The 27321-nt window shown below is 42.9% G+C and overlaps 1 protein-coding gene across 2 annotated transcripts in view; it reads right to left on the reverse strand.

Annotated features, from left to right (window-relative positions):
- Positions 1-313: 313 nt before the first annotated feature.
- Positions 314-27321, reverse strand: part of SMPDL3A (sphingomyelin phosphodiesterase acid like 3A) — a 52150-nt gene continuing 25142 nt past the window's right edge. For both annotated transcript variants that reach the window (XM_077289453.1, XM_077289454.1), the window contains 3 exons: positions 6719-6899; positions 2575-2699; positions 314-943 (listed from right to left, as the gene is read on the reverse strand). In XM_077289453.1, the coding sequence (XP_077145568.1) occupies positions 605-943; positions 2575-2699; positions 6719-6899 (645 nt within the window). In that variant the 3' untranslated portion in view covers positions 314-604. The remainder of the gene's footprint in view (positions 944-2574; positions 2700-6718; positions 6900-27321) is intronic.

The raw sequence follows: 27321 nt of genomic DNA on the forward strand, positions 1-27321 counted from the left end.
GAGATAGAGGAAAAACGATCAGGTGGGAAGACATATTTAAATGATTGGCCCCGCCATGATGCATAGAACGGCGGGACTTAGTTTGAACAGTCATTCTGTGCTGACAGAGTCCCTTTAATTGTATCAATTCATAAAACTTCAAGTCCATTACATGCATCCAATGCATTTTAAACAGTTTATTCTTACTCATGACATAGTTGGCCAAATGTACTAGACATTATTGTTTATTAACTGATGTAATAGAACTGGAAGTACTCTGAGCTATCTGTGTCTAGATATACTGTAATAATAAAGTCAACAAAAAGGTGAGGGATTATCTTTTTCTTGTTTATTAGTTTACATTCTCTTTGGCGTTAACAAACTTTTCCCATACATAAAATGACTTGGTCCCATTTTGGTTGATGTTAACGAATCTATCAACTCCAAGCTTAGTTTTGCTCATTTAAGATCTCTTCCTTTTCTGAGATCTGTGGACAGACTTTTTCAGAACTGTTTTTAGATACTTCACAACTGTTATAGTTTTTTGTGGGAAAATAAAATTTAGAATAATAAAATCATCTTTTCCTCTAACTCCTTGACCTCACATTTTGAAACACAGTTCTCCTTAAAGAAAATTTGAGGTGTCCTCAAAGGCATTATGTATTTTAAAGTTCGAAATGCAGCGTATGTAGGAGGAGGCATCCACATGTTGTATTGCGCAAACTTGTCTTTTTTTGCATAATTCCTCACAACCTTCTGGGGTATCAAAGTTCACTACGTAATTCTTGTAGTAATTATGGAAGTCAACACTTCTTGGCTTTTGAAATCTTCCAATAAGTTCTTGCAAACTTTCAGGCCGTAGATCCTGTATGTTGTACTCTTTGGTCATAATATATTCCAGCTTCCACATGGCTTCTTTTCTTAGGTTTGCATCAGTAAGATTTAAGTAGTAATGCCAGAGGTCCTAAAACACAGTAATACAAATTTTTAGGAGGTTAAAGCTGACCTGTTAAATTTATACTGATATGAATAGCAGTACTTATTGCTCTGAAGAATCAAAGGAGCCCACCCCCTGGCAATAATGCACTTTCACTTGCACAATGAGTGTGAGGCTGCACTCCCCTCCTCCCTCTACCTCCTTCATATAATATTTAGCAATTGGAGGTTGGTGGGGGTTGCTGATCATTTCCATAAAGCAGATGTCACTTCACCTAATCAAATGAACTACAAAGTTTTATACATTTAAGTATTAATAATAGGACTGCTATTAATAATTTAGATGGTAAAACCTAATATGTTTGGGAGTTGGGTCATGAAATGTAGCATAATAATTTTTGTCATGTGTGAAAGACAAATTCATTATGGGAATGAAAATTGCTTTATCTCAGGACAATCCCAAGAAATATGACAGATAAGAATTAGTTCAAACTTAACAAAATACACTATATGAACAAAAGTATTGAGATCCCTACACATAACATCTACAGGAACTTTCATGACTTTAAATTCTACAACCCCATCCCAAAAAGTTGGGATACTGTGTAAAATGTAAAGAACACAAGAATGCAGTAATTTGGAAATCTGTTATAGCCATATTTTATTCACAACAGAGCAAACAACACATACTAGAAGGTGAAAATCAACACTTTCTATCTCAATTGGAAAAAAAATAAAATTAGAAATTGTCTCCTTTGCCACACCATACAGTTTTGAAGCCATGAGCTCCAAAAACATTTATCTAGGTTCCATCCCTTCAAAATATATTTTCCCAGTAGTCTTCATATTTTTCAGCATGGGCCCTGGTATTTTGTAAGGGTTTTTTATGCATGAGGTTTAGGAGAAGCTTCCTTCATGGACAACATCCATGAATGCAATTCCTCAGCAGTTGACACCATATTGTGTCACGAGAAACACACAACTCAGTTTGGATTTCTACCTCTTTAGCTAAGCAGTGAACTTGCATATTGATTTTCTTCAATCCTTCTTAACAGAAGACTCTCCTGTTCAGGTGATAACTTCCGAGGTCACCCTGAAACCCTGTGTGATGCTCGAGTTACATCTTTCCTATATGTTTATATCACTGTTTGCTACAATATTTTGTCTGATAATTAAACATTTGCTGATATTCTTGTAGCCTTCTCTATTCCTGTGTAAAAAAAAAATATTTTCTTTCTCTGGTTTTGTGACATTTCTCTTCCATGTGGTGCTATTCCTGACAGAATGAAATATGAAGATTTTTTTTATTATCAATTTATAGTCAACTGTCTGCTGGACACGTGTTTACTGAATAATTAGATTTAGCTGAGGTTGAATTCTAGATAATTAGACTTTTGTATTAAGTAAGATTTTTATTGGGGTGCATTCATTTTTGCAACATGGTCTTGAGTGAATTTGTTAGGAAAATTACCTTTTTGCTTTTGCAAAGCAACAAATCTTGTTAGCAATCAATTTCCCACATTTGTGGGAGTATGTTGTGACATGGTATCCCATATACAATTTGAATTCTGAAAGGAAACTAGGTTTTCTGACAAATCTCTTGGAGTATACTCATTTATGCTGAACACTGTATTATTATGAGTATAGGTAACCACTCACCTTTAAGCTGTAGCTATTAGTATCATATTGATACAAGCGGAATCCTGGGTTATTTGAATCCTGTTCACTGGCAGACTTAATAGGTGTTACAGCTGGTGCAACAAATGCAGTTCCAACTGGCTTGTCTGAAAAATAATAATGAATCAGCGATGATGAATGTGTCCGGAAATTGTCCAGGTCTGTGTGGCTCAAAAATCATGGCATTACGTTTGGAACATTGGCATTCTGAAAAGTTTGGTGCCTGGATAGGGTCCCACCCAGTAGTTTAATAATGTAGAAAAAATATCACACTCATAGGTAAATGAAAATAAAAGCTTTAGTTTTTACATAAAACAATTCACAGTGTATCACTATGATGTTTTGGTCTACTCTAGAATTCAGAATATCACCATAAGATATACAGAATAACAATGTACTTACAAAAAAACAGTAAGATTGCAGTACCTACTTAGACCTTTCGGCTCTAAAGTCGGAAGGCTAGGATCCAAATCAACTTTCTTTCGGGGAACATGTTCCAATGCTTGGAAACTTAGAGGGAATCTGTCAGTAGGATCAACACTCCTAAGCCGTTTATATAGGCATGTAGGTCATAAGAAGCTGAATAAAATAATAACTTGACATCTGCAATCTGATGTCTTATTCCAGAGAAATCCCTGTTTTTCTTATATATACGATAGCCTGGAAGAGCTCATTTACATAATCGGATAAAAGTGGATTTCTCAACAGCAAGGCATCTGATATGAGACATATACGTGTCATTCTCTTTAGCAGTCTATAACCTGTATGCCCATATTAATAGTTAGATAGATCAAATGTGGTGACAGATTCCCTTTAACTGTGACACCCAATTGTACTTGCATCATTTATTTTCTGTTTTCTAATCAGACCTTTCTCTTCACAGGACCATCTTCATCACCTACTGGCTTCATGGTTAGATCAATCAAAGGGTTTGTTTTATCATTCCTCTTAATTTTTCTTATTTTATTTTAATTGTTAACACCCTTCCTTCTATCTTCTGTGATTACTTATCTATTAAGCATATCTCACTATCCCTTCTACTTCTCCTTCTATGCTTTTCTTTTTTGTTTCTGCCCCCTCCACCTTCCTATTTCCTATCTTTACATACACCAGTTCTATTATTCATATTTATCTCAATTCCCTCCATGGTTTAATTACATGCATCTATACATTAACTCTCTCACTTGTGTATTTCTCTAACATGACTTTTCTTACATATACAGTAGTTACCAAGGTCAATAGTTGCAGTGGTGACTCTTGTCCTTCCTCGCATCTCATATACGGCTCCTTTCTAGTACTTCCGGTACACGTTTACTCACACCCACTATAACCACCATTGCCATCCAGCTTCATGTCACCACCGATGCATCCACTGGAACTGATGAGGCAGCTCTACGCTTTCCTGTCAACAGGTGCATAACGTGAGTCCCATTGACATCCAGTTTCACGTCACTTCTGGGATCACGATGGGAAGTGACATTACGGTTCTCCTTATAGCTGCCTAGTATCATTAAGGATATGGATGTCTATACTACAGTGGCGGCCATTGCATTACTTCTTTCGTCACTTTAGAAATTGCCATCCAGCCTATTCTGCTTTATCCAGCTTCATTTAACTCTGTGTTGTTCTTTTCCAGTGATTGACACCTGGACCTATATATGTTTTATCACATGTTAAAAAGAGTCCCTAGGATCCTCTCTCCTTCTATACTGTTATAATCTTGACTCCCTCTGAACCATCAATGGTCATCATTATTATTAATTTTCCAATTAGCAGATATTACCCCAGATATACATTAGCAAATGGTACCTGATTATTCTAATTTTGCTACCTTGGTTTAATGCATGGTCTCATTCGGCTTATAATTACAATGCTAGTTGTCCACATATATCAGTATACCTTATATACATATGAAACTATCATTTGATGTATACATTTTTATATGTCTGGCTTATATATTTTATTATACTTTATCATTGTACTATATGTCCGATGAAGGTCTAGAATAGACCAAATGTCTATGATACACTATGGATTATTTGGCTGCTGCTTCTGTTTTCATCGGCTGTGGGATGGGATCACATCGCGCACTAGCTCTGCCCATATAGAACGCCCTGACTCTGCAGCAGAATATGAACCATAGGTTACTGGGAGGTGAGTGAATATTTTTCACATTGGTACTACCCTGATTAATGTGTTTTGAATATAATGTGTATGAGAAAAGGTATTTATGAGAAATTATTTGCTATTCAATCAGTTCTACCAAACTAATTAATGTACAAATAAACAGAAAGTGAACTGATCGGCAGATCACACAGTCCGTGACTTGGGGTGTCCGATGCAGTGCAGAACCATATAATTCTCTCCCCTGTTGTCACAATTTAAGCTTTATCAAGTTCATCATCCTATATTGTTGGGAGTGTGGGGACAATATTTTGTAAGCTGGGCTGGGGTTTCATTATACTGTGTAAGGGGACTGTGGAGGCCATAATACTGAAGATTGGCAGTGGATGTCATTAAATGTGTGAGGGTCATCATATTTTGTGGAGGAACGTGAGGGCCATCATGCTGTGTGGGGAGTTGTGGTTCATATCATAATGTGTGGCAAAACTGTTAGGTCCATCATAATGTGGGTGGAAGGGCTTTTGAGGGTCATACTTGGTCGGGGTCATCATACTTAGGGGGGGTGCTGTGGGGGGGCCATAGTACTCTGTGGATGTGCTTTGGGGGCATCATACTATGTGGGGCCCATCATACTGTGAGTAGAGGGTTTATAGGGACATCATACTGTGGACATTGCATTTTATACACATCATAATTAGTGACAAGCGAGTGTACTCATTGCTCGGGTTTTTCAGAGCACGCTTGGGCGACCTACGAGTATTTATTATTGCTCGGAGATTTCGTTTTCATCGCGGCAGTTGAATGATTTATAGCTACTAGCCAGGCTGAGTACATGTGAGGGTTGCCTGTCTGCTAGGGAATTCCCACATGTAATCAAACTGTCTAACAGTCGCAAATCATCCAGCTGCTGTGAGAAAAACTAAATCTCCGAGCACTCACAAATACTCGGAGACCACCCGAGCGTGCTCAGGAAAACCCGAGCAACGAGTATACTCGCTCATCACTAATCATAATGTGTCAGGGGACTATAGTGTACATCATACTGTGTTGGAGGCACTGTGAGCGGGCATTTTGGTGGCAGTATAATCTATCAGGGTCATGAAAGGTGTGCCTAAGACTAAGTTCACATTAGCGTTTCTGTGCGCAGCGTATCATCTGCATGTGCAAACGCATGCCAAAACACATGCAAAAGCATGCTTACCCATTAAAAAGAAAGCGGAGAGGCACATACCGTCCCGTGCAACAAAAGCCTTTATTGTGGCATCATACCAACAGCAGGCGGATAAAATAATGGAGCAAATACAGACGACAATCGTTTTGCGCTTACATTGCGCTTCAACAACATCTTGCGCATGACGCAAACAAAAATGCTGCGTGTGCATGCGTTTAAATGCATTTTGGCATGCGTTTGCATTTTTATGCGCATGTTGATGGCGGTGACATCATTTTCTGGACATGCGCAGTCTAAAGGACGCATGCGTATCGAATGCATTCGTACACATGTCATTGCGTACCAATGCGTTCCTATAGACACTAATGCGTTTTTTAATGCAATCATCTGCAATTGTACGCAAGCAGAAGATCGCACAATATTTGATGCCTCAAAAAATGCAACATGTTGCGTTTGCCGGACCCCGCCGCACAGCTCAAAACAACGTATTCGTACGCATCCACAAGCGCACGCATGCAAAAACATGTCCCTGCGTACACAATGTTAAAGATATGTACTTGTGACCCATGCGGATCGATGCAGATCGGACGCTGCGCACACAGACACAAATGTGAACCCGGCCTTAGTGGGTGACTACACTAAGGAACTTCAGGAGGGGCACAATTACTGTGTTCATGCAGCACCCTTAAAGGTTGGACCATCCATAACTGCCACTGTGCACCATCAACCTGCCTAATCTTGACGCTTTTTTTTTCTTTGGGTCGGTGCTGAGAGGGGGACCAATTTTGCTTTGGGGCCTGTGTTCTATGTGTACTAATGGAATAATCTTACCTTTTTCATCTAAAACAACCATAATACTATCACGGTGAGTGTGGCCATAAAACTGTCCAGCAATAACATCACTATAATTGCGGAAGATTGTCACGAGTTTCTCATTGAATCCATCTCTCATTGCTGTTGTCAATATAGTAAATGGAAGAAATCCAATGGGAACATGAGCAATGATGTAAACCTACAAAAATAATGTGGACATGGACATCAGAAAAGTTAAATAAATAATAAGATACATACAAAATATTTGTAATATTAGATTAAAAAGTGTTTAAACGTAAAAACATTTACACTGACCTGATTTGGATTTCAGCTACTTTTCTTCTAAAGCTGATACAAATGTATTATTTATTTGTGTATTAATTTTGTTTACTTATATAGTATATAAATAAAATTATTATAACTATATAAAGTTATTTTACAGCTCTGGCAAAAATTAAGAGACCACCACATCAAAACCCTGTCTTGGGCAGCCCAATCTCCAGACCTGAACCCCATTGAAAACCTCTGGAATGTAATCAAGAGGATGATGGATAGTCACAAGCCATCAAACAAAGAACTGCTTACATTTTTGCGCCAGAAGCAGTGTGAAAGACTGGTGGAAAGCATGCCAAGTCGCATGAAAGCTAAGATTAAACATCATGGTTATTCCACAAAATATTGATTTCTGAACTCTTCCTGAGTTATAACATTAGTATTGTTGTTTCTAAATGATTATGAACTTGTTTTCTTTGCATTATTTGAGGTCTGAAAGCACTGGTTTTTTTTATGTTGATCATTTCTCCTTTTCAGAAAAAAATACAAAATTTATTGCTTGGAAATTCGGAGACGTTGTCAGAAGTTTATAGAATAAAAGAAAAATTTACATTTTACTAAAAAATATACCTATAAAGAGAAAAATCAGACAAACTGAATATTTTAGCTTAGGACCGGCAAAATGTAAGGACCCTTGACACGGGTTACCGGCTTACGTATTGAGGCCCCAATATAAACTAATACCTTACATACACTGATATGTGTTTTTTTTTTTTGTTTTTTTTTCACTTTATCTTGCAGGGCGCAGTCGGACCAAGATGGCTCTGTAAACTGTAGGCCTCTATTCACACAGCATGCATTTTGTGGCACTGGGCAACCCGCATATATGTGCGTCAGTATAGGCTGTAAACCAGATGCTATGCATTGCCTGTGTGAACAATGCCACATACAGACTATTATCGCTTATCTTTTTGTGCACTAATGCCAAACAGCCAACACTGGATTGAAAGTGGTTGTTTCATCTGTATTTTTTGCACCTGTGTTTTTGCCATCATTAATCGGGTCCGATGCGCCCTGCTAGTGCATTTGTTTGGAGGCTTCAGCAGGTAATCATCTCTGCTTTTTTCTCTGTGATTTTTTCAATTTTCTGGAGGGTTTTTAAAGTCCTCTTTTTGTGTCTGTAAACTGAATATTTTGCAGTGGTCTCTTAATTTTTGCCAGAGCTGTATGCATTTCCAAGCAGCATTTTACTCAAGTAATCAGAAACAAGCAATGTTACTGCTCCTATAACTTGTAACAGCTATCAGTTTCCACAATATTCCACTTCCATCACTACTAGCCACTAGAGGGAGACTCAATGCCACACATTCACCCAAAATTGGACATTACTGCTATAATATCTAATAATGACCATTAACATAAACTTTTAAATTTTAAAATTTTTATACTGTTTAAAGGGAATTCATCACAATTCATGTCGACTTCTTAATCACTATTTTTAACCCCTTCACCCCCAAGGGTGGTTTGCACGTTAATGACCGGGCCAATTTTTACAATTCTGACCACTGTCCCTTTATGAGGTTATAACTCTGGAACGCTTCAACGGATCTTGGCGATTCTGACACTGTTTTCTCGTGACATATTGTACTTCATGATAGTGGTAAAATTTCTTCGATATAACTTGCGTTTATTTGTGAAAAAAACAAATATTTGGCGAAAATTTTGAAAATTTCGCAATTTTCCAACTTTGAATTTTTATGCCCTTAAATCACAGACATATGTCACGCAAAATACTTAATAAGTAACATTTCCCACATGTGTACTTTACATAGCACAATTTTGGAACCAAAATTTTTTTTTGTGACGGAGTTATAAGGGTTAAAATTTGACCAGCAATTTCTCATTTTTACAACACCATTTTTTTTTAGGGACCACATCTCATTTGAAGTCATTTTGAGGGGTCTATATGATAGAAAATACCCAATTGTGACACCATTCTAAAAACTGCACCCCTCAAGGTACTCAAAACCACTTTCAAAAAGTTTATTAACCCTTCAGGTGTTTCACAGGAATTTTTGGAATGTTTAAATAAAAATGAACATTTAACTTTTTTTCACACAAAATTTATTTCAGCTCCAATTTGTTTTATTTTACCAAGGGTAACAGGAGAAAATAGACCCCAAAATTTGTTGTACAATTTGTCCTGAGTACGCTAATACCCCATATGTGGGGGTAAACCGCTGTTTGGGCGCATGGCAGAGCTCGGAAGGAAAGGAGCGCCATTTGACTTTTCAATGCAAAATTGACTGGAATTGAGATGGGACGCCATGTTGCATTTGGAGAGCCCCTGATGTGCCTAAACAGTGAAACCCCCCACAAGTGACAGCATTTTGGAAAGTAGACCCCCTTAGGATCTTATCTAGATGTGTGGTGAGCACTTTGACTCAACAAGTGCTTCACAGAAGTTTATAATGCAGAGCCGTAAAAATAAAAAATCATATTTTTTCACAAAAATGATCTTTTCGCCCCCAATTTTTTATTTTCCCAAGGGTAAGAGAAGAAATTGGACACCAAAAATTGTTGTGCAATTTGTCCTGAGTACGCTGATACCCCATATGTGGGTGTAAACCATTGTTTGGGCGCAGGGCAGAGCTCGGAAGGGAAGGAGCGCCATTTGACTTTTCAATGCAAAATTGACTGGAATTGAGATGGGACGCCATGTTGCGTTTGGAGAGCCCCTGATGTGCCTAAACATTGAAACCCCCCACAAGTGACACCATTTTGGAAAGTAGACCCCTTAAGGAACTTATCTAGATATGTGTTGAGCACTTTGACCCAACAAGTGCTTCACAGAAGTTTATAATGCAGAGCCGTAAAAATAAAAAATCATATTTTTTCACAAAAATGATCTTTTCGCCCCATTTTTTTATTTCCCCAAGGGTAAGAGAAGAAATTAGACCACAAAAGTTTTGGAAAGTAGACCCCCTAAGGAACTTATCTAGATGTGTTTTGAGAGCTTTGAACCCCCAAGTGTTTCACTACAGTTTATAACGCAGAGCCGTGAAAATAAAAATTCCTTTTTTTTTTTACAAAAATGATTTTTTTAGCCCCCAGTTTTGTATTTTCACAAGGGTATCAGGATAAATTGGACCCCAAAAGTTGTTGTCCAATTTGTCCTGAGTACGCTGATACCCCATATGTGGGGGGGAACCACTGTTTGGGCGCATGACAGAGCTCGGAAGGGAAGGAGCGCCATTTGGAATGCAGACTTAAATGGATTGGTCTGCAGGCGTCACGTTGCATTTGCAGAGCCCCTGATGTACCCAAACAGTACAAACCCCCCACAAGTGACCCCATATCGGAAACTAGACCCCCCAAGGAACTTATCTAGATGTGTTGTGAGAACTTTGAACCCCCAAATGTTTCACTACAGTTTACAACGCAGAGCCGTGAAAATAAAAAATCTTTTTTTTCCCACAAAACTTATTTTTTGGCCCCCAGTTTTGTATTTTCCCAAGGGTAGCAGGGGAAATTGGACCCCAAAAGATGATGTCCAATTTGTCCTGAGTACGCTGATACCCCATATGTTGGGGTAAACCCCTGTTTGGGCACACGGGAGAGCTCTGAAGGGAAGGAGCACTGTTTTCCTTTTTCAACGCAGAATTGGCTGGAATTCAGATCGGATGCCATGTTCCGTTTGGAGAGCCCCTGATGTGCCTAAACAGTGGAAACCCCCCAATTATAACTGAAACCCTAATCCAAACACACCCCTTACCCTAATCCCAACAGTAACCCTAACCACTCCTCTAACCCAGACACACCCAACCCTATTCCCAACCGTAAATGTAATCCAAACCCTAACCCTATCTTTAGCCCCAACCCTAACTGTAGCCCCAACCCTAGCCCCAACCATAGCCCTAACCCTAGCAATAACTCTAGCCCTATCACTAGCCCTAACACTAGCCGTAACACTAGCCCTAACCCTAGCCCTAACCCTAACCCTAGCCCTAACCCTAGCCCCAACCCTAGCCCTAACCCTAGCCCTAACCCTAACCCTAGACCCAACCCTAGCCCTAACCCTAACCCTAGCCCTAACCCTAGCCCCAACCCTAGCCCTAACCCTAGCCCTAACCCTAACCCTAGCCCTAACCCTTGCCCTAACCCTAACCCTAGCCCTAACTCTAGTCCTAACTCTAGCCCTAACCCTAACCCTAACCCTAATGGGAAAATGGAAATAAATACATTTTTTAATTTTTTTATTTTTCCCTAACTAAGGGGGTGATGAAGGGGGGTTTGATTTACTTTTATAGCGGGTTTTTTAGCGGATTTTTATTATTGGCAGCCGTCATGCACTGAAAGACGCTTTTCATTGCAAAAAATATTTTTTGCGTTACCACATTTTGAGAGCTGTAATTTTTCCATATTTGAGTCCACAGAGTCATGTGAGATCTTGTTTTTTGCGGGACGAGTTGACGTTTTTATTGGTAACATTTTCGGACACGTGACATTTTTTGATCGCTTTTTATTCCGATTTTTGTGAGGCAGAGTGATCAAAAACCAGCTATTCATGAATTTCTTTTGGGGGAGGCGTTTATACCGTTCCGCGTTTGGTAAAATTGATAAAGCAGTTTTATTCTTCGGGTCAGTCCAATTACAGCGATATCTCATTTATATCATTTTTTTTATGTTTTGGCGCTTTTATACGATAAAAACTATTTTATAGAAAAAATAATTATTTTGGTATCGCTTTATTCTCAGGCCTATAACTTTTTTATTTTTTTGCTGATGATGCTGTATGGCGGCTCGTTTTTTTGCGGGACAAGATGACATTTTCAGCGGTACCATGGTTATTTATATACGTCTTTTTGATCGCGTGTTATTCCACTTTTTGTTCGGCGGTATGATAATAAAGCGTTGTTTTTTGCCTCGTTTTTTTTTTTTTCCTTACGGTGTTTACTGAAGGGGTTAACTAGTGGGGCAGTTTTATAGGATGGGTCGTTACGGACGCGGCGATACTAAATATGTGTACTTTTATTGTTTTTTTATTTTATTTAGCTAAAGAAATGTATTTATGGGAATAATATTTTCTTTTTTTTTTCTTTATTTAGGATATTTTTTTTTTTTTTTTACACACATGTGGGGAATTTTTTTTTAACTTTTTTACTTTGTCCCAGGGGGGGACATTACAGATCATTGATCTGACAGTGTGCACAGCACTCTGTCAGATCGACGATCTGCTGTGCAGGGCTGCAGGCTTACCAGCGCCTGCTCTGAGCAGGCACTCGGTAAGCCACCTCCCTCCCTGCAGGACCCGGATGCCGCGGCCATCTTGGATCCGGGACCTGCGGCGAGGAGGGAGGTAGGAGACCCTCGGAGCAACGTGATCACATCGCATTGCTCCGGGGGTCTCAGGGAAGCCCGCAGGGAGCCCCCTCACTGCGCGATGCTTCCCTATACCGCCGGTACACCGCGATCATGTTCGATCGCGGTGTGCCGGGGGTTAATGTGCCGGGGGCGGTCCGTGACCGCTCCTGGCACATAGTGCCGGATGTCAGCTGCGATATGCAGCTGACACCCGGCCGCGATCGGCCGCGCTCCCCCCGTGAGCGCGGCCGATCGCGTATGACGTACTATCCCGTCGGTGGTCATACGGGCCCACCCCACCTCGACGGGATAGTACATCAGATGTCAGAAAGGGGTTAAAGATGAGTGTTAGAGTAAAGTGTCAGTGTTTGACATAAGCAATCTAGATAAGTTGCCTTCAAGAGCAAACACTTGGGAGATGAAGTTTCAGGGTATGTGCACAGGTCAGGATTTCTTGCAGAAATTTCCTAAAGAAAACCGGAAATTTTCTGCAAGAAATCTGCATTTTTTTTTTGCGTTTTTCTCCCGTTTTTTTCGCGTTTTTTTTAGCATTTTGCAAGCGTAATTAGCTTGCAGAATGCTAAAGTTTTCCAAGCGATCTGTAGCATCGCTTGGAAAACTGATTGACAGGTTGGTCACACTTGTCAAACATAGTGTTTGACAAGTGTGACCAACTTTTTACTATAGATGCTGCCTATGCAGCATCAATAGTAAAAGATAGAATGTTTAAAAATAATAAAAAAATTAAAAAAAGGTTATACTCACCTGCAGACAGCCGATGTCCTCAGCGTCGTCCGTTCCTATAGATGCTGTGTGTGTGCAGGACCTTCGATGATGTCGCGGCTTGTGATTGGTCATGTGAGCGGTCACATGAGCAGTCACGCGACCAATCACATGACCGTGACGTCATCGCAGGTCCTTCACACAGACCATCTAAAGGAACGGAAGCGGCAGCATGCCTCCGGGGCCATCGAAGGTGAGTATATCACTATTTTTTATTTTAATTCTTTTTTTTTTAACAATTATATGGTGCCCAGTCCGTGGAGGAGAGTCTCCTCTCCTCCACCCTGGGTACCAACCGCACATAATCTGCTTACTTCCCGCATGGTGTGCACAGCCCCGTACGGGAAGTAAGCAGATCAATGCACTCCTAGGTGTGTGGAATCCCCGCAATTCCGCAAATTTAATGAACATGTTGTTTTTTTTTCCGCAATGCGATTTTTTCGCGGAAAAAAATGCAACATTTGCACAAAAAACGCGGAATACCCTGTAAATAATAGGAGGCATTTGTTAGCGTTTTTTTCACATTTTTATCACGTTTTTATAGCGAAAAAACGCGAAAAAAACTTGAAAAATCCTGAACGTGTGCACATGGCCTAAATGTTGAGTAATGCACCTAGGTTGGAGTAATCATTTTGCTGCATATACATTAAATTAAAATATACAAGGGACTACAGAACAGGAGAAGGATTTGGGTATTCTGGTCACAAGTAAGCTAAGCAGTGGTACTCAGTGTCAAGCAGCAGCTGCAAAGACAAACAACATTTACAGATGTTTGAGGGTATGACTCCATGGTACGGATGGGCGGCGGTATCGCCGCAGCGGTGAAGCCGCTCGGCGCTAAGCCCCGCCCCCTTAATGGGACGTGATCATGCCGGATGTGTTAACTCTTCACATCCGGGATGATCGCTCTGTCCCACAGGGCCCTGTGATATGCCTTGCGGGGACGCAGCGTCCCCGCAAGGTGTACGGGCATGCTGCGATCTGAAAAGACGCGCAGCATGTCCATAGTCGCAGGGCCGACGCACGCATAGTGGAGACGGGATTTCATCAAATCCCCTCCACTATGCTGGAACATCTGGACGCTGCGTGTTTGACGCTGCAGCGCTGCGCAGCGTCAAACAAGCAGCGTTTCCTGAACGTGGAAACATACCCTAAGGGTAAGTTCACACAGGGCGTTTTTGCTGCGTTTTTTAATGCTAATTTTCAGCTGCTTTTTACAGTACCAGCAAAGCCTATGAGATTTCAGAAATCTCATGCACACACATTGGGTTTTTGTGTGATCAGTATTTTGTGCTTTGCAGCGTTTTCTTGACATAGGGCATGTCACTTCTTTCAGCATTTCTAACCCATTGACTTGAATGGGTGGTGGAAAAATACTGCAAATTCGCTAGGTTGACTTTTCTTGCTCCGTATTTGCTGCAGAAAAGTCAAGGTCAGCCAGATGTGACCTCACACTCGGCTCTGCTACCTCTAGATGGCAGGCTGCATGATGCGTCCATGTAGCCTGTCATCCAGCAGTGGACCCCCCATTCACTTGAATGGGGGGTCCTACATTAGTGTTTGACACACTGTCATATGCATGACAGCGCGTCAAACACCGCTTCTGATCGGCTCAGAATACAGCGGGGAGCACTCAGCTGTGATCGGAGGTATAAACTTCACCTCCGATCACTGGTGTCAGCTGATGGGAGTACTGATCCCATCATCTGACACCTACAGCCAGTAATTACAGTGAGAGCAGGAGCGGTGGATGGGAGTATTCGTCTGCTGTTTCTGCGCTATAAATAAATAATTTAAAAAAAAAAACAGCATGGGTTCCCCCCTAATTTTGATAACCAGCCAGACAAAACTCACAGTTGGGGGCTGCAACCCCCTGCTGTCAGCTTCAGCAAGGCTAGTTATCAAGAATAGAGGGGTCCTCATGCTTTTTTTTAAATTATTTAAATAAATAATTTAAAAAACGGCGTGGGGTCCCACCCATTTTTGACAACCAGCCTTGCTAAAGCTCACAGCTGGGGGCTGCTATTCTGAGGCTGGTAAGGGGCCATTGATATAGGCCCCCCCCCAGCCTAAAAATAGCAGCCCACAGCTGCCCAGAAAAGGCGCATCTATTGGATGCTCAAATTCTGGTGCTTTGCCTGGCTCTTCCCACTGCCCTGTAGTGGTGGCAAGCAGGGTAATGAGGGGTTAATGTCCCCTTGCTATTGTAAGGTGACATTAAGCCGGCTTAGTAACGGAGAGGTGTCAATAAGACGCCTATCTATTACTAATCCTATAGTAATTAAAGGGTTAAATAAACACACACACAGTAAGGGTACCGTCACACATTGAAATTTTCATCGCTGCGACGGCACGATCCGTGACGTCGCAGCGATCGTATGAATATCGCTCCAGCGTCGTAGACTGCGGTCACACGTTGCAATCACGGCGCTGGAGCGATGCCGAAGTCCCCGGGTAACCAGGGTAAACATCGGGTAACTAAGCGCAGGGCCGCGCTTAGTAACCCGATGTTTACCCTGGTTACCAGCGTAAATGTAAAAAAACAAACAGTACATACTCACCCGTCGGTGTCCTTCAGGTCCCTTGCCGTCTGCTTCCTGCTCTGAGTGCAGCCGTACACTGAGAGCAGAGCGCAGCACCGCTGTGATCTGCTCTCATTTTCCGGCCGGCACTCAGAGCAGGAAGCAGACGGCAAGGGACCTGAAGGACACCGACGGGTGAGCATGTACGGTTTGTTTTTTTACGTTTACGCTTGTAACCAGGGTAAACATCGGGTTACTAAGCGCGGCCCTGCGCTTAGTTACCCGATGTTTACCCTGGTTACAAGCGAAGACATCGCTGGATCGCTGTCACACACAACGATCCAGCGATGTCAGCAGGTGATCAAGCGACGAAAGAAAGTTCCATACGATCTGCTACGACGTACGATTCTCAGCAGGATCCCTGATCGCTGCTGCGTGTCAGACACTGCGATATCGTAACGATATCGCTAGAACGTCACGAATCGTAACGTCGTAGCGATGGAAATTTCAATGTGTGACGGTACCCTAAGAAAAAAGTCTTTTAATGAAATAAAACACCACACAGTTTTGACCATCTTTTTATTGTTCTGCCATTCGAAAGCAAAGCCATCTATCTTCTGTAATAAAAATAAAATAAAAAAGCAAAAGTATACTTCCTGCTCTGTCACACTCCGATATAACAAGTGTCCCACGCATTATCTGAGGGAGATAAAGCTTACAACTGGGAGTGCTGCTAATGCGACCGCTCCCGGCTGTAAGCTACTGGGGAATGAATGAGACGGAGCGGGCACAGGCTCAGTAAGTAGCGGTGATGTCATCGAGCCTGCGCTCCCTCACAGCCTGACCTGAGGTAACCACTGCACCGTGGGAAAATGTCAATAATGTATGTACTCTATCTATTCTATTGTTCTATTCTATATATTCTATCTATTCATTCTATCTATTCTATCAATCTATCTATTTTATCTATTCATTCTATCTACAGGAAGTTGTTGTTTTTTCTCTGTGCGCACTCAACTTTATTGGCATGCACAAAGAGAAAAAAAAAAGCATGAAAAAATGCACCAAAAACGCCACACAAAACACACCAAAATTGCACCTAAACCTGCATTTTTGGCGCAGCTTCTTTTTTGCCAAGATGATCAGGTTTTGCTGCAGAAAAAGAAAACGCCGCAAAAACGCCCTGTGTGAACTTACCCTAAAATGAGGTTAAATTCTGTGCTTCCAATGTATTGTTAGCTCTCTATAAATCACTTGTCAGGCCACATCTAAAATATGTGATCCAGTTCGGGCTATTTAAAAGGATAGATTACTACATTGGAAAGTCTCACCTTAAGGGCTCATTTCCACATGCGAGTCACACGTCCGTATCTCGCATGTGGAAACCAAGCTGTGGAGCCGGCACTCAGGAGCAGAGCGTGCGGCTGCATAGGAACACATGGAGCTGCACAGCTCTGCTCCTGAGTGCCGGCGCCAGAGCTTGGTTTCCACATGCGAGATACGGACGTGTGACTCGCATGTGGAAATGAGCCCTTAGGGCTCCTTTCCACTTGCGAGAAATACGTCTGTGTCTCGAATGTGAAAACCAAGCTCTGGCGCCGCCATGCTCCGCTCTGGAGTGCCGGCACCATGTGAGACACGGACGTATTTCTCGCAAGTGGAAAGGAGCCCTTAATGAGAGGCAAGAAAAGCTGGGCTGGTTTAGCTTAGAATATAAATGCCTCAGTTACATGTGTGCTCAATACAAAGGACTGGCACATGATCTATTCTTACTAAGGACCAAGGGACATTCATTATGTTTGGAGGAAAGGTGATTCTGGCAGCTAAATAAGAAAGGATTTTTTACATTTAGAGCAGTCAGACTGTGGAATGGCCTACTGCAAGAGTTAGTAACAGCATACTCTTTATTTGCATTTAAAACACAGAAAATGTCATTGTGGGATATGAGTACTAGAGAATATATGACTGGTAACTTGCTGGACCTTTGTCTTTTTCAACCTACGTATCTATTGTAGTGCTGCGGTATTCAAACCATGTAGTAATGAGGCAATGACCCAGGAAAGTTCACAGCTAACGTATTTAATGTTCATACAACTCACAAAATGAAAAGCACACAGTATCCTCCAGATCGCAGCCGGGGCGTCACAACAGTCCGTATCTGCTGTGGGGTGCCTGGCATTCGCTGCTCTTGGCTCTGTGTTACCTCACACAGGCCAGCTGTTGCAGAGCCAGCGGCTCTGCCACTTGCAAACACACACTGACATACCCAAACCCTTTACTTTACTGCAGGGTTTTTAAATGGAATCTGTGGTCATGGGCCACTTATAAGACCCGGCTGGAGAGAGCGAACCGCCTCAGTACCATCCTATAATTCGTTCAAAAAATAAAAGCCCATGCCGGGTTTTCTTAAATCTGCCTTGGGCAAATAGCTTATCCAAGACCACACTTTTATTCTGCATTGCAACCACAGCTATACCTGTGACTGCAATGCACTCCAGCAGCCTTAAAATGCTTCTATGCACATCCTGGGGGATACATAGCGTCCCTCACATATAATACCCATCACTGCCTCACACTATACAATGATGAATCAGGACTCCATTTTGAAAACTAGACTTATTTAGATGTGTGGTGAGCACTTTGAAATACCAGGTGCTTCACAGAAGTTTATAAATTTGGGCAGTGAAAATAAAAAAATTAAAAATGTTCCCACATAAATGTTTTTTAGCCCCAAATATTGTATTTTCATAAGGGTAACAAGAGAAAATAGACCCACAGAAATGACCCCATTTTACAAACTACACCTCTCAATGAATTCATTTAGGGATGAAGTGATCACATTTACACAACAGATGGATCACAGAAGTTTATACCATTGGGCAGTGAAGAAAACATAATTAACATTTTTTCCACAAAGATTGTGTGTACATTTTACATTTTCATACTGGGAGACTGGTAAAAATGGCACCAAAATTTCTCCCACAATTTCTGATGAATGTACAGTATAAATACCCTATATATGGCTGTACCGTACTGCTTAACAGGGCCGGCTCCAGGTTTTTGTGGGCCCCGGGCAAAAGAGTCTCAGTGGGCCCACATACCACGATTCATGATGTACAAATACGGAGGAGAAATATAGATATACTACACAGGGCCTAGCCTTCCCCCTCGTCCTTCACATAGGCAGATCTGCACACACAAAATACGCATACAATACATAAATATACACATACATACAGTAAGCAGACATGTACACACACAGTATGCAGACATGCACACACACAGTACGCAGACATGCACACACACAGTACGCAGACATGCACACACAGTACGCAGACATGCGCACACACACAGTACGCAGACATGCACACACAGTACGCAGACATGCGCACACACAGTACGCAGACATGCACACACACAGTATGCAGACATGCACACACAGTACGCAGACATCCACACACACAGTACGCAGACATACACACACACAGTACGCAGACATACACACACACAGTACGCAGACATACACACACAGTACGCAGACATGCACACACACACAAAACGCAGATATGTACATACATATATTTGAAGACAAATACACAAAAATACATAAATATATAGTCATACACACTGATATACATGCATACACAGACACAAGCCTCACTCACCTCCCCCTGGCTTGTCGCCCATCAGGCTGCTCTGGCATGTGGCTATGGAGGGCGCGCTGCTTGATGGCCATCAGACATGGCCGCACACAGTGCACTCTGCAGCTGTGTCAGCTACTAAATGATGTGGTCGGGCCGGCACTGTGCCTTTAACTTTGCTTGTGTGTCTGCCCGGCCGCGTCATTACTACAGCTGCCAGAGTGCACTGTGCGCGACCATGTTTGTTTAAGTGACGGCTGAGCTCAAGTAGTGCAAAAGCTGCTGGGGAAGCGGCCAGGTCTCCCTGGTGTCCCGGCCACCAGTGGACCCCCCATTTGTTCAGGGCCCCCGGCAGTTGCCCGGGTATGCCGGGTGCTGACGCCGGCCCTGCTGCTTAGCCACACGCCGAGACTCAGGAGCTCAGATTTTCATAGAATAGTTTGCAGACTTCATATATATAAATATATCACAGACATGACAAATATGTGGGCGCTAAATGTGGTTTTGACACACTGGGGCTCAGCAGGGAGGGAGCATTTGGATTTGGGAGCGGAGAATTTGCTGAATTTCTTTTGGGGAGCAAGGGCCATTTTGCTATTCCAGAGCCTTTGTACTACCAGTAACTTGGAAGCCCCCTATATTTTCATTGACAGATGACGGACCTGAGTGGGGACTTGCTTTTTTTGAGGATTGAGTTAAAGCTTTTATTGTTAACATTTTACATAAAATTTACGTCTACATTTATCCGGCGCTCTACACTGAGCACTTACTTTGGGGTTTCTATCTAAATCTCCAAGTGATGTGACAGATAAAAGCCCTAAGGGACTAAGCCGTGTGCCGCCCGTGTGCCGACTGAGTACCACACGGACCGTGCAGGAGACAGCGCTACAGTAAGCGCTGTCCCCAGCGTGGTGCTGAAGCCGCAATTCATTCCTTCTCTCCAGCAGCGTTTGCTGGAAAGAAGGAATGAAAAATCAATGTTTTTTTATTACTTTTGTCTTTAAAATCAAGTTCCTTGTCACCTCCCCCCTCCCACCCCCTGTGCGCCCGCCCGCTGGAAATAAAATACTCACCCAGCTCCCTCGATGCTTCCTCTCAGCGCCGCAGCTTGTCCTGTATGAGCGGTCACGTGGTACAGCTCATTACAGTGATGAATATGCGGCTCCACCCCTATGGGAGGTGGAGCCGCATATTCATCACTGTAATGAGCGGCACCACGTGTCCGCTCATACAGGACTAGCTGCGGTGCTGAGAGGAAGCATCGAGGGAGCTGGGTGAGTATTTTAATGCCAGCGGGCGGGCGCACAGGGGGTGGGAGGCGGCAGATGACAAGGATCTTTATTTTAAACACAAAAATAATAAAAAAAACATTGATTTTTCATTCCTTCTCTCCAGCGAACGCTGCTGGAGAGAAGAAATGAATGGCGGCTTCAGCACCACAAGCTGGGGGGACAGCGCTTACTGTAGCGCTGTCTTCTGCACGGCACACAGACGGCACACAGACAGCATCTGTGTGCGGTACGTGTTTTACACGGACCCATTGACTTTAATGGGTCCGTGTGGTCCGTGCGCTCCGACGAACACTGACATGTCTCTGTGTTTTTCAAACGGACACAAGGTCCGTGAAAACACGCTGACATGTGCAGAGACACATTGATTTTAATGTGTCTACGTGAGTCAGTGTCTCCGGTATGTGAGAAAACTGTCACCACACGTACCGGAGCCACTGACGTGTGAAACAGGCCTAAAAGACACTTTTTATTGCAAAAACTAGTTTTTGCATCACCATATCACCCCCGGAGCTTTTTCCGTTTTTCCATTTTTGTTTTTCGCTACCCTCCTTCCCAGAGCCATAACTTTTTTATTTTTCCGTCAATTTGGCCATGTGAGGGCTTATTTTTTGCGGGACGAGTTGTACTTTTGAACGACATCATTGGTTTTAGCATGTCGTGTACTAGAAAACGGGAAAAAAATTCCAAGTGCAGTGAAATTGCAAAAAAAGTGCAATCCCACACTTGTTTTTTGCTTGCCTATTTTGCTAGGTTCACTAAATGCTAAAACTGACCTGCCATTATGATTCTCCAGGTCACTACGAGTTTATAGACACCTAACATGACTAGGTTATTTTTCACCTAAGTGGTGAAAAAAAATTCCAAACTTTGCAAAAAACAAAACAAAACAAAATTGCGCCATTTTCCGATACTCGTAGCGTCTCCATTTTTCGTGATCTGGGGTCAGGTGAGGGCTTATTTTTTGGGTGCCGAGCTGGCGTTTTTAATGATAGCATTTTGGTGTAGATACGTTCTTTTGATCGCCCGTTATTGCATTTTAATGCAATGTCGTGGCGACCAAAAAAACGTAAATCTGGCGTTTCGAATTTTTTTCTCATTACGCCATTTAGCGATCAGGTTAATGCTTTTTTTTTATTGATAGATCGGGCGATTCTGAACGCGGCGATACCAAATATGTGTAGGTTGGGTTTTTTTTTTATTGATTTATTTTGATTGGGGCGAAAGGGGGGTGATTTAAACTTTTATATTTTTTTTATTTTTTTCACATTTTTAAAAACTTTTTTTTTTTACTTTTGCCATGCTTCTATAGCCTCCATGGGAGGCTAGAAGCAGGCACAGCCCGATCGGCTCTGCTATGCAGCAGTGATCATAAGATCGCTGCTACACAGCAGATTTGCAGGTGTGCTGTGAGCGCCGACCACAGGGTGGCGCTCACAGCCACCGGCAATCAGTAACCATAGAGGTCTCAAGGACCTCTATGGTTACCTTCCTGACACATCGCCGACCCCCGATCATGTGACGGGGGTCGGCGATGCGCTCATATCCGGCCGCACGGCCGGATGCGGTAGTTAAATGCCGCTGTCTGCGTTTGACAGCGGCATTTAACTAGTTAATAGCGGCGGGTGATCGCGATTTCACCCGCCGCTATTGCGCGCACATGTCAGCTGTAAAAAACAGCTGACATGTCGCGACTTTGATGTGCGCTCACCGCCGGAGCGCACATCAAAGCGGGGGTCCCGACATGTGACGTACTATACCGTCACATGTCGGGAAGGGGTTAAACAGCTATAATTTTTCCATGTAGCACAAAAGAAGCTTGAAGTATGAACGGCACTAGGCAGCGTGGCTACAAGCGGTTCAATGGCAGACATAGGATCCTAATTAGGACACATGCAGCACATGTAGACCAGCAACGTGCGAGTGGTGCTCAACGCCAAGTAATACTCAGGTATAAAAAGAAGAAATAGAAGTGGCACTCACCCAAATGTTGCTGTGATTCAATGTCCTTTATTCATGTTACGAAAAAACAGACATGGTGTGGAGAGGCGGCTGGTGAGAGTTGCACCGCACCGCAACTCTCACCAGCCGCCTCTCCACACCATGCCTGTTTTTTCGTAACATGAATAAAGGACATTGAATCACAGCAACATTTGGGTGAGTGCCACTTCTATTTCTTCTTTTTATACCTATAATTTTTCCATATTTCTGCTGACAGAGTCATGTTAGGGTTTGTTTTTTGAGTTGACGGCTTTATTTGTACCATTTTCGGGCACATGACATTTTTTGATTGCTTTCTAATCTGATTTAGGTAGAATGAACATAAACCAGCAATTCAGGAATTGTTTTTGTTGTTTTTTTTGAAACCGTTCCGCATGTGGTAAAATTGGTAAGGCAGCTTTTTTCTTCAGGTCAGTACGATTACAGCGATACCACATTTATATTTTTTTTATGCTTTGGTGCTTTTACCCAATACCTTTTTTATTTTTGCGCTGACAGAGGTTTATGACAGCTTGCTTTTTGCAGGACAAGATGGTGCAGCGCCCCAGAGTCCTGGTCGTTGCAGTACTGTCGCTCCGCCACTAAGGGGAGTGATGGTACGTCTGATTGCACTAAAAGAGTTCACCTTGCAGGTATCACAAACACACATTACACTTCACACTCCGGCCGCCAGGGGGAGCAAAAGATCCTATCTACTAGGCCACTCCTCACACATGGGTAAATCTGGGGGTTGGATAGGAAGTCAGGGAGAAAGTAGCTGGGGAGAGCTCGAGAGAGGACCTGTCAGGGGTGGGATCCTGGCAGAGCCCGAGAAAAGGACAGATTGTTACGGAGCCGTGCCTGTGCCTTATAGCGGCAGACTCCTAAGAAAGGACACGAAGCGAAGCATATTGTGGAGAAGTGAGAAACGGGATCACAGCACAAAGGAGATAGAACCAGAAGGAGTCGTGCCTCAAGATCAGCAACATCCTTCTGAGGCGCGTAGCCGGCGGCCGGAACGCCGAGGAAGTAAGAGACTCTACGCATTATTTTGAACTACGGCCGGGCAGTTAACTTTAGGTTGGCTGTCTCACCTTTACACCTAACGAAGACAACGGAGGCAATTGTGGGAGAGGGGCGTCTCTAGGGTCCCTATAAAATAACTCCAGGCCTACCCCGTCATACGGGTGCGTCCTATCCATATCATCTGGGGGACGGAGAGAGAAAGAACAGAAACATACACGACAGTTGTGAGGACTATCCCGTGGTGCTCAGCAGGGAGGTACTACGACACACAGGCGCTGGTAGGAAGGACACTGATTTCCACCTGTAAATGGAACTCTGGATGTGCCTTCGGACCGGCCGGTGTCAGCCAGCCCTGTTAGCAGTGCTCTGGATTGCGGATGCCGAAGCCTTCAGTAAAGAGGTAAAGAGACTGCAACCCTATGTCCTCGTTATTTACTGCGACCTACACCACCACCTACACCTTTTATTGGGCGCCCCTTAGCAGGACCACGGACCGGGTCGGGCCACCGTGACATCCTCAGAACCGATAGACGCGGTACCGAGTACCCCGTTGTCCTGCGTTTGGGGGCCGCTCCAATGACATTTTCAGAGTTATCATTTTTTGTTTACATTTGTATTTTTTATCGCGCTTTATTGCACTTTTTGTTAGATGGTATGATGATAAAACATAGTTTTTTGCCTCATTTTCTATTTATTTCTACTGAAACAGTTTTATAGATCGGGTCATTCCAGACACGGTGATACTAAATAAATGCACTTTTTTTGTTTATTTTCTTTTTTACATAAATAAATGTATTTATTGGAATAATATTTTTTCTTTTTTTGTTGTTTTTTATTTGGGGATTTTTTTAAAATACTTTTACACTTGCAATAACTTTTTTTTTATTTTTTACATTCTCCCAGGATGGGACATCACTCTATAGTATCAGATTACTAATCTGATACTTTGCAATGCTTCTGCGCTGCAGGGCATCAGAGCAACGTCTGACAGGCAATGGAGGAGGCTTGTCAACTCCTGATCTTAGCAGGAACTCACAAGCCACTATCTCTGCAGGACCCCACGGCCATCTTGCGGCCAAGGGGCAACCATGGAGACCATCAGCACAACGTGATTGCATCGCGTTGTGATGTTGGAAGCACACAGGGAATTCACTCCCTGTGCAATGCTCCTCGATGTTGTTGTCACTATTGATAGTGGCATCAGAGGGGTTAAATACACTTGATCTGTGCTAGCACCGATCATGGGCGTTGCTACAGGATAGAGTGGACACTCGCACCCATTCATGGCGGCACTCAGAGTGAGCCCACATTATCACAGCACCGTACATGTGTTTCTCTTTGCGGGAACACAGCTCCCGCAGAACAGTATATGTACGGCGCATGTTGTAAAGGGGTTAAGAGAACTTGAACCTGCGATCGTCTGATCGTTTGTGCTATACATAGCAGGGCTAGAGCTCTTCTACGTATAGCTAATATCAGTCTTCTATGATCGCCAGCCACAGGCTGGTTTTCACAGAAGTACTGTGATGACAGACACAGACCCCTGGCTTTCAAAGCAATACATCGGAATCCTGCGATAGCGTCACAGGAGCACCAATGAGGAGATGGAACGATACGCCCTCTGCCGTTTACATGTTACTGGCACTGATTGACAGCGGCATTTAAGCGGCAGAGTCAGATGATGGCTGAATACTTGGCAAACCCGAATCAAAGGTAGGGGGTAGGATGAGGGACATTATTACAGGATTACAGGAACATTACAACAGGATAACGACCCTGAATGAGGGATATGATTATAGAAAGGGGCCCAGGATGGGGGACATTTTTACAGGATGGGGACAATATTGAAAAAAGGGGCTAAGGAAACTGAACATTCTTACAGCATGGGGGCAAGAATGGGGGACATTATTTCAGGATATAGGCCAGGAGGGAGGACAATATTATAGAATATGGACGAAGACAGAGGACATTATTACATGATAGGGGCCATGATGGAGGACATTACAGGATATAGGACATTATTACAGGATGGGGACATTATTACAGGATGAGGCTAGGATGGGAGGACAATATTACAATTACAATATTAACAGGGGACATTATCAAAAGCGGCCTATGAAAGAGAAGATTACTACAGGATGGAGTACTGTATATTATTATAGGATAGAAATATTATTGTAGGATGGGACCAAATGGAAGACATTATTACAGGATGGGACCCAGGACAGGGGACATTATTCAAAGGGGCCTATGAAAGGGAACATTACTACAGGATGGAATTCGTTATTATAGGATAGGGATATTATTATAGGATGTCACCAAATGGAAGACATTATTACAGGATGGGGCCCATGACAGGGAACATTATTACAGGATGGGGGATGTTATTGCTGTATGGGGGCAAGAATGAGGAACTGTCATGTCGGACGCTGTTCACACTAGGGCATCCGATAGACAGCAGTAATTCCACTTACGTCCACTACACGCTCAGTGGCGTCGGCTAGATTTTATCCAGCTTGCTCAGGGTTAATCTAGCTGGTAATCAGGTTGGAGGCTGGGTCACGCCCACGGCCTTTAAATAGTCGCGCTGGACTTTGGGCGTCGCTGATTATAGCTTATGCTTTATGCCTAGTGGTTCCGGTCTGGAGTGGTGGTCTTGTTGTAGGAATATCGTATCTGGTGGTGTATTATCCTTTGTCATATTCCTCCTTCCTATTTGTATTTGTTTTGCCCTGTGCACATTATAGTGTATTCCTGTGTGTCTGCGGCGTGGTGCGTTTTTCAGTTTTCCTTGTCTGTGCTTTCTGTGGGGATTGGTGTGTGGTCTCTTCACTGGGTGGCGGGTGGTGGTTTCAGCTTAGGGCTGAAACAGGAGTCAGGGTCAGGCCTGGTGGCCCAGACATGCACACCTTTAGTGTATCTTCTGGGAAAAGGACAGACAGGGTTTCCCTAGCCTGAGGGATATCGCAGGGGCTCGGGTAACCAACCTTAGTCTACCCAGTTCCCCCGTGACAGGAACATACAGTTGTACTCAAAAGTTCACATACCCCCAGCAGAATTTTTGCTTTCTTGGCCTTTTTTCAGAGAATATGAATGATAACATCAAAACTTTTTCTCCACTCATGGTTAATGGTTGGGTGAAGCCATTTATTGTCAAACTACAGTGTTTTCTCTTTTTAAATCATAATGACAACCTAAAACCAAAACATCGAAATGACCAAAAGTTTACATACCCCATTTCTTAATACCGTGTATTGCCTCCTCTAACATCAATGACAGCTTGAAGTCTTTTGTGGCAGTTGTTGATGAGGTTCTTTATTTTCTCAGATGGTAAAGCTGCCCACTCTTCTTGGCAAACAAGCCTCCAGTTCCTGTAAATTCCTGGGCTGTCTAGCATGAACTGCGCGCTTGAGATCTCTCCAGAGTGGCTCAGTGATATTGAGGTCAGGAGACTGAGAAGGCCACTCCAGACCCTTCACTTTGTTCTGTTGTAGCAAATAACAGGTTGATTTGGCCTTGTGTTTTGGATCGTTGTCATGTTGGAACGTCCAAGTACGTCGCATGCGCAGATTCCAGGCTGATAAGTGCAAATTTGCCTTGAGTATTTTCTGATAACGTGCTGCATTCATCTTTCCTTCAATTTTGACCAAGTTTCCTGTACCTTTGTAGCTCACACATCCCCAAAACACCAGATATCCACCTCTGTGCTTTACAGTAGAAATGGTGTTCCTTTCATCATAAGC

This window comes from Ranitomeya variabilis, chromosome 2 (genome assembly GCF_051348905.1).
Source record: "Ranitomeya variabilis isolate aRanVar5 chromosome 2, aRanVar5.hap1, whole genome shotgun sequence".
NCBI classification, from domain to species: Eukaryota; Metazoa; Chordata; class Amphibia; order Anura; family Dendrobatidae; genus Ranitomeya; species Ranitomeya variabilis.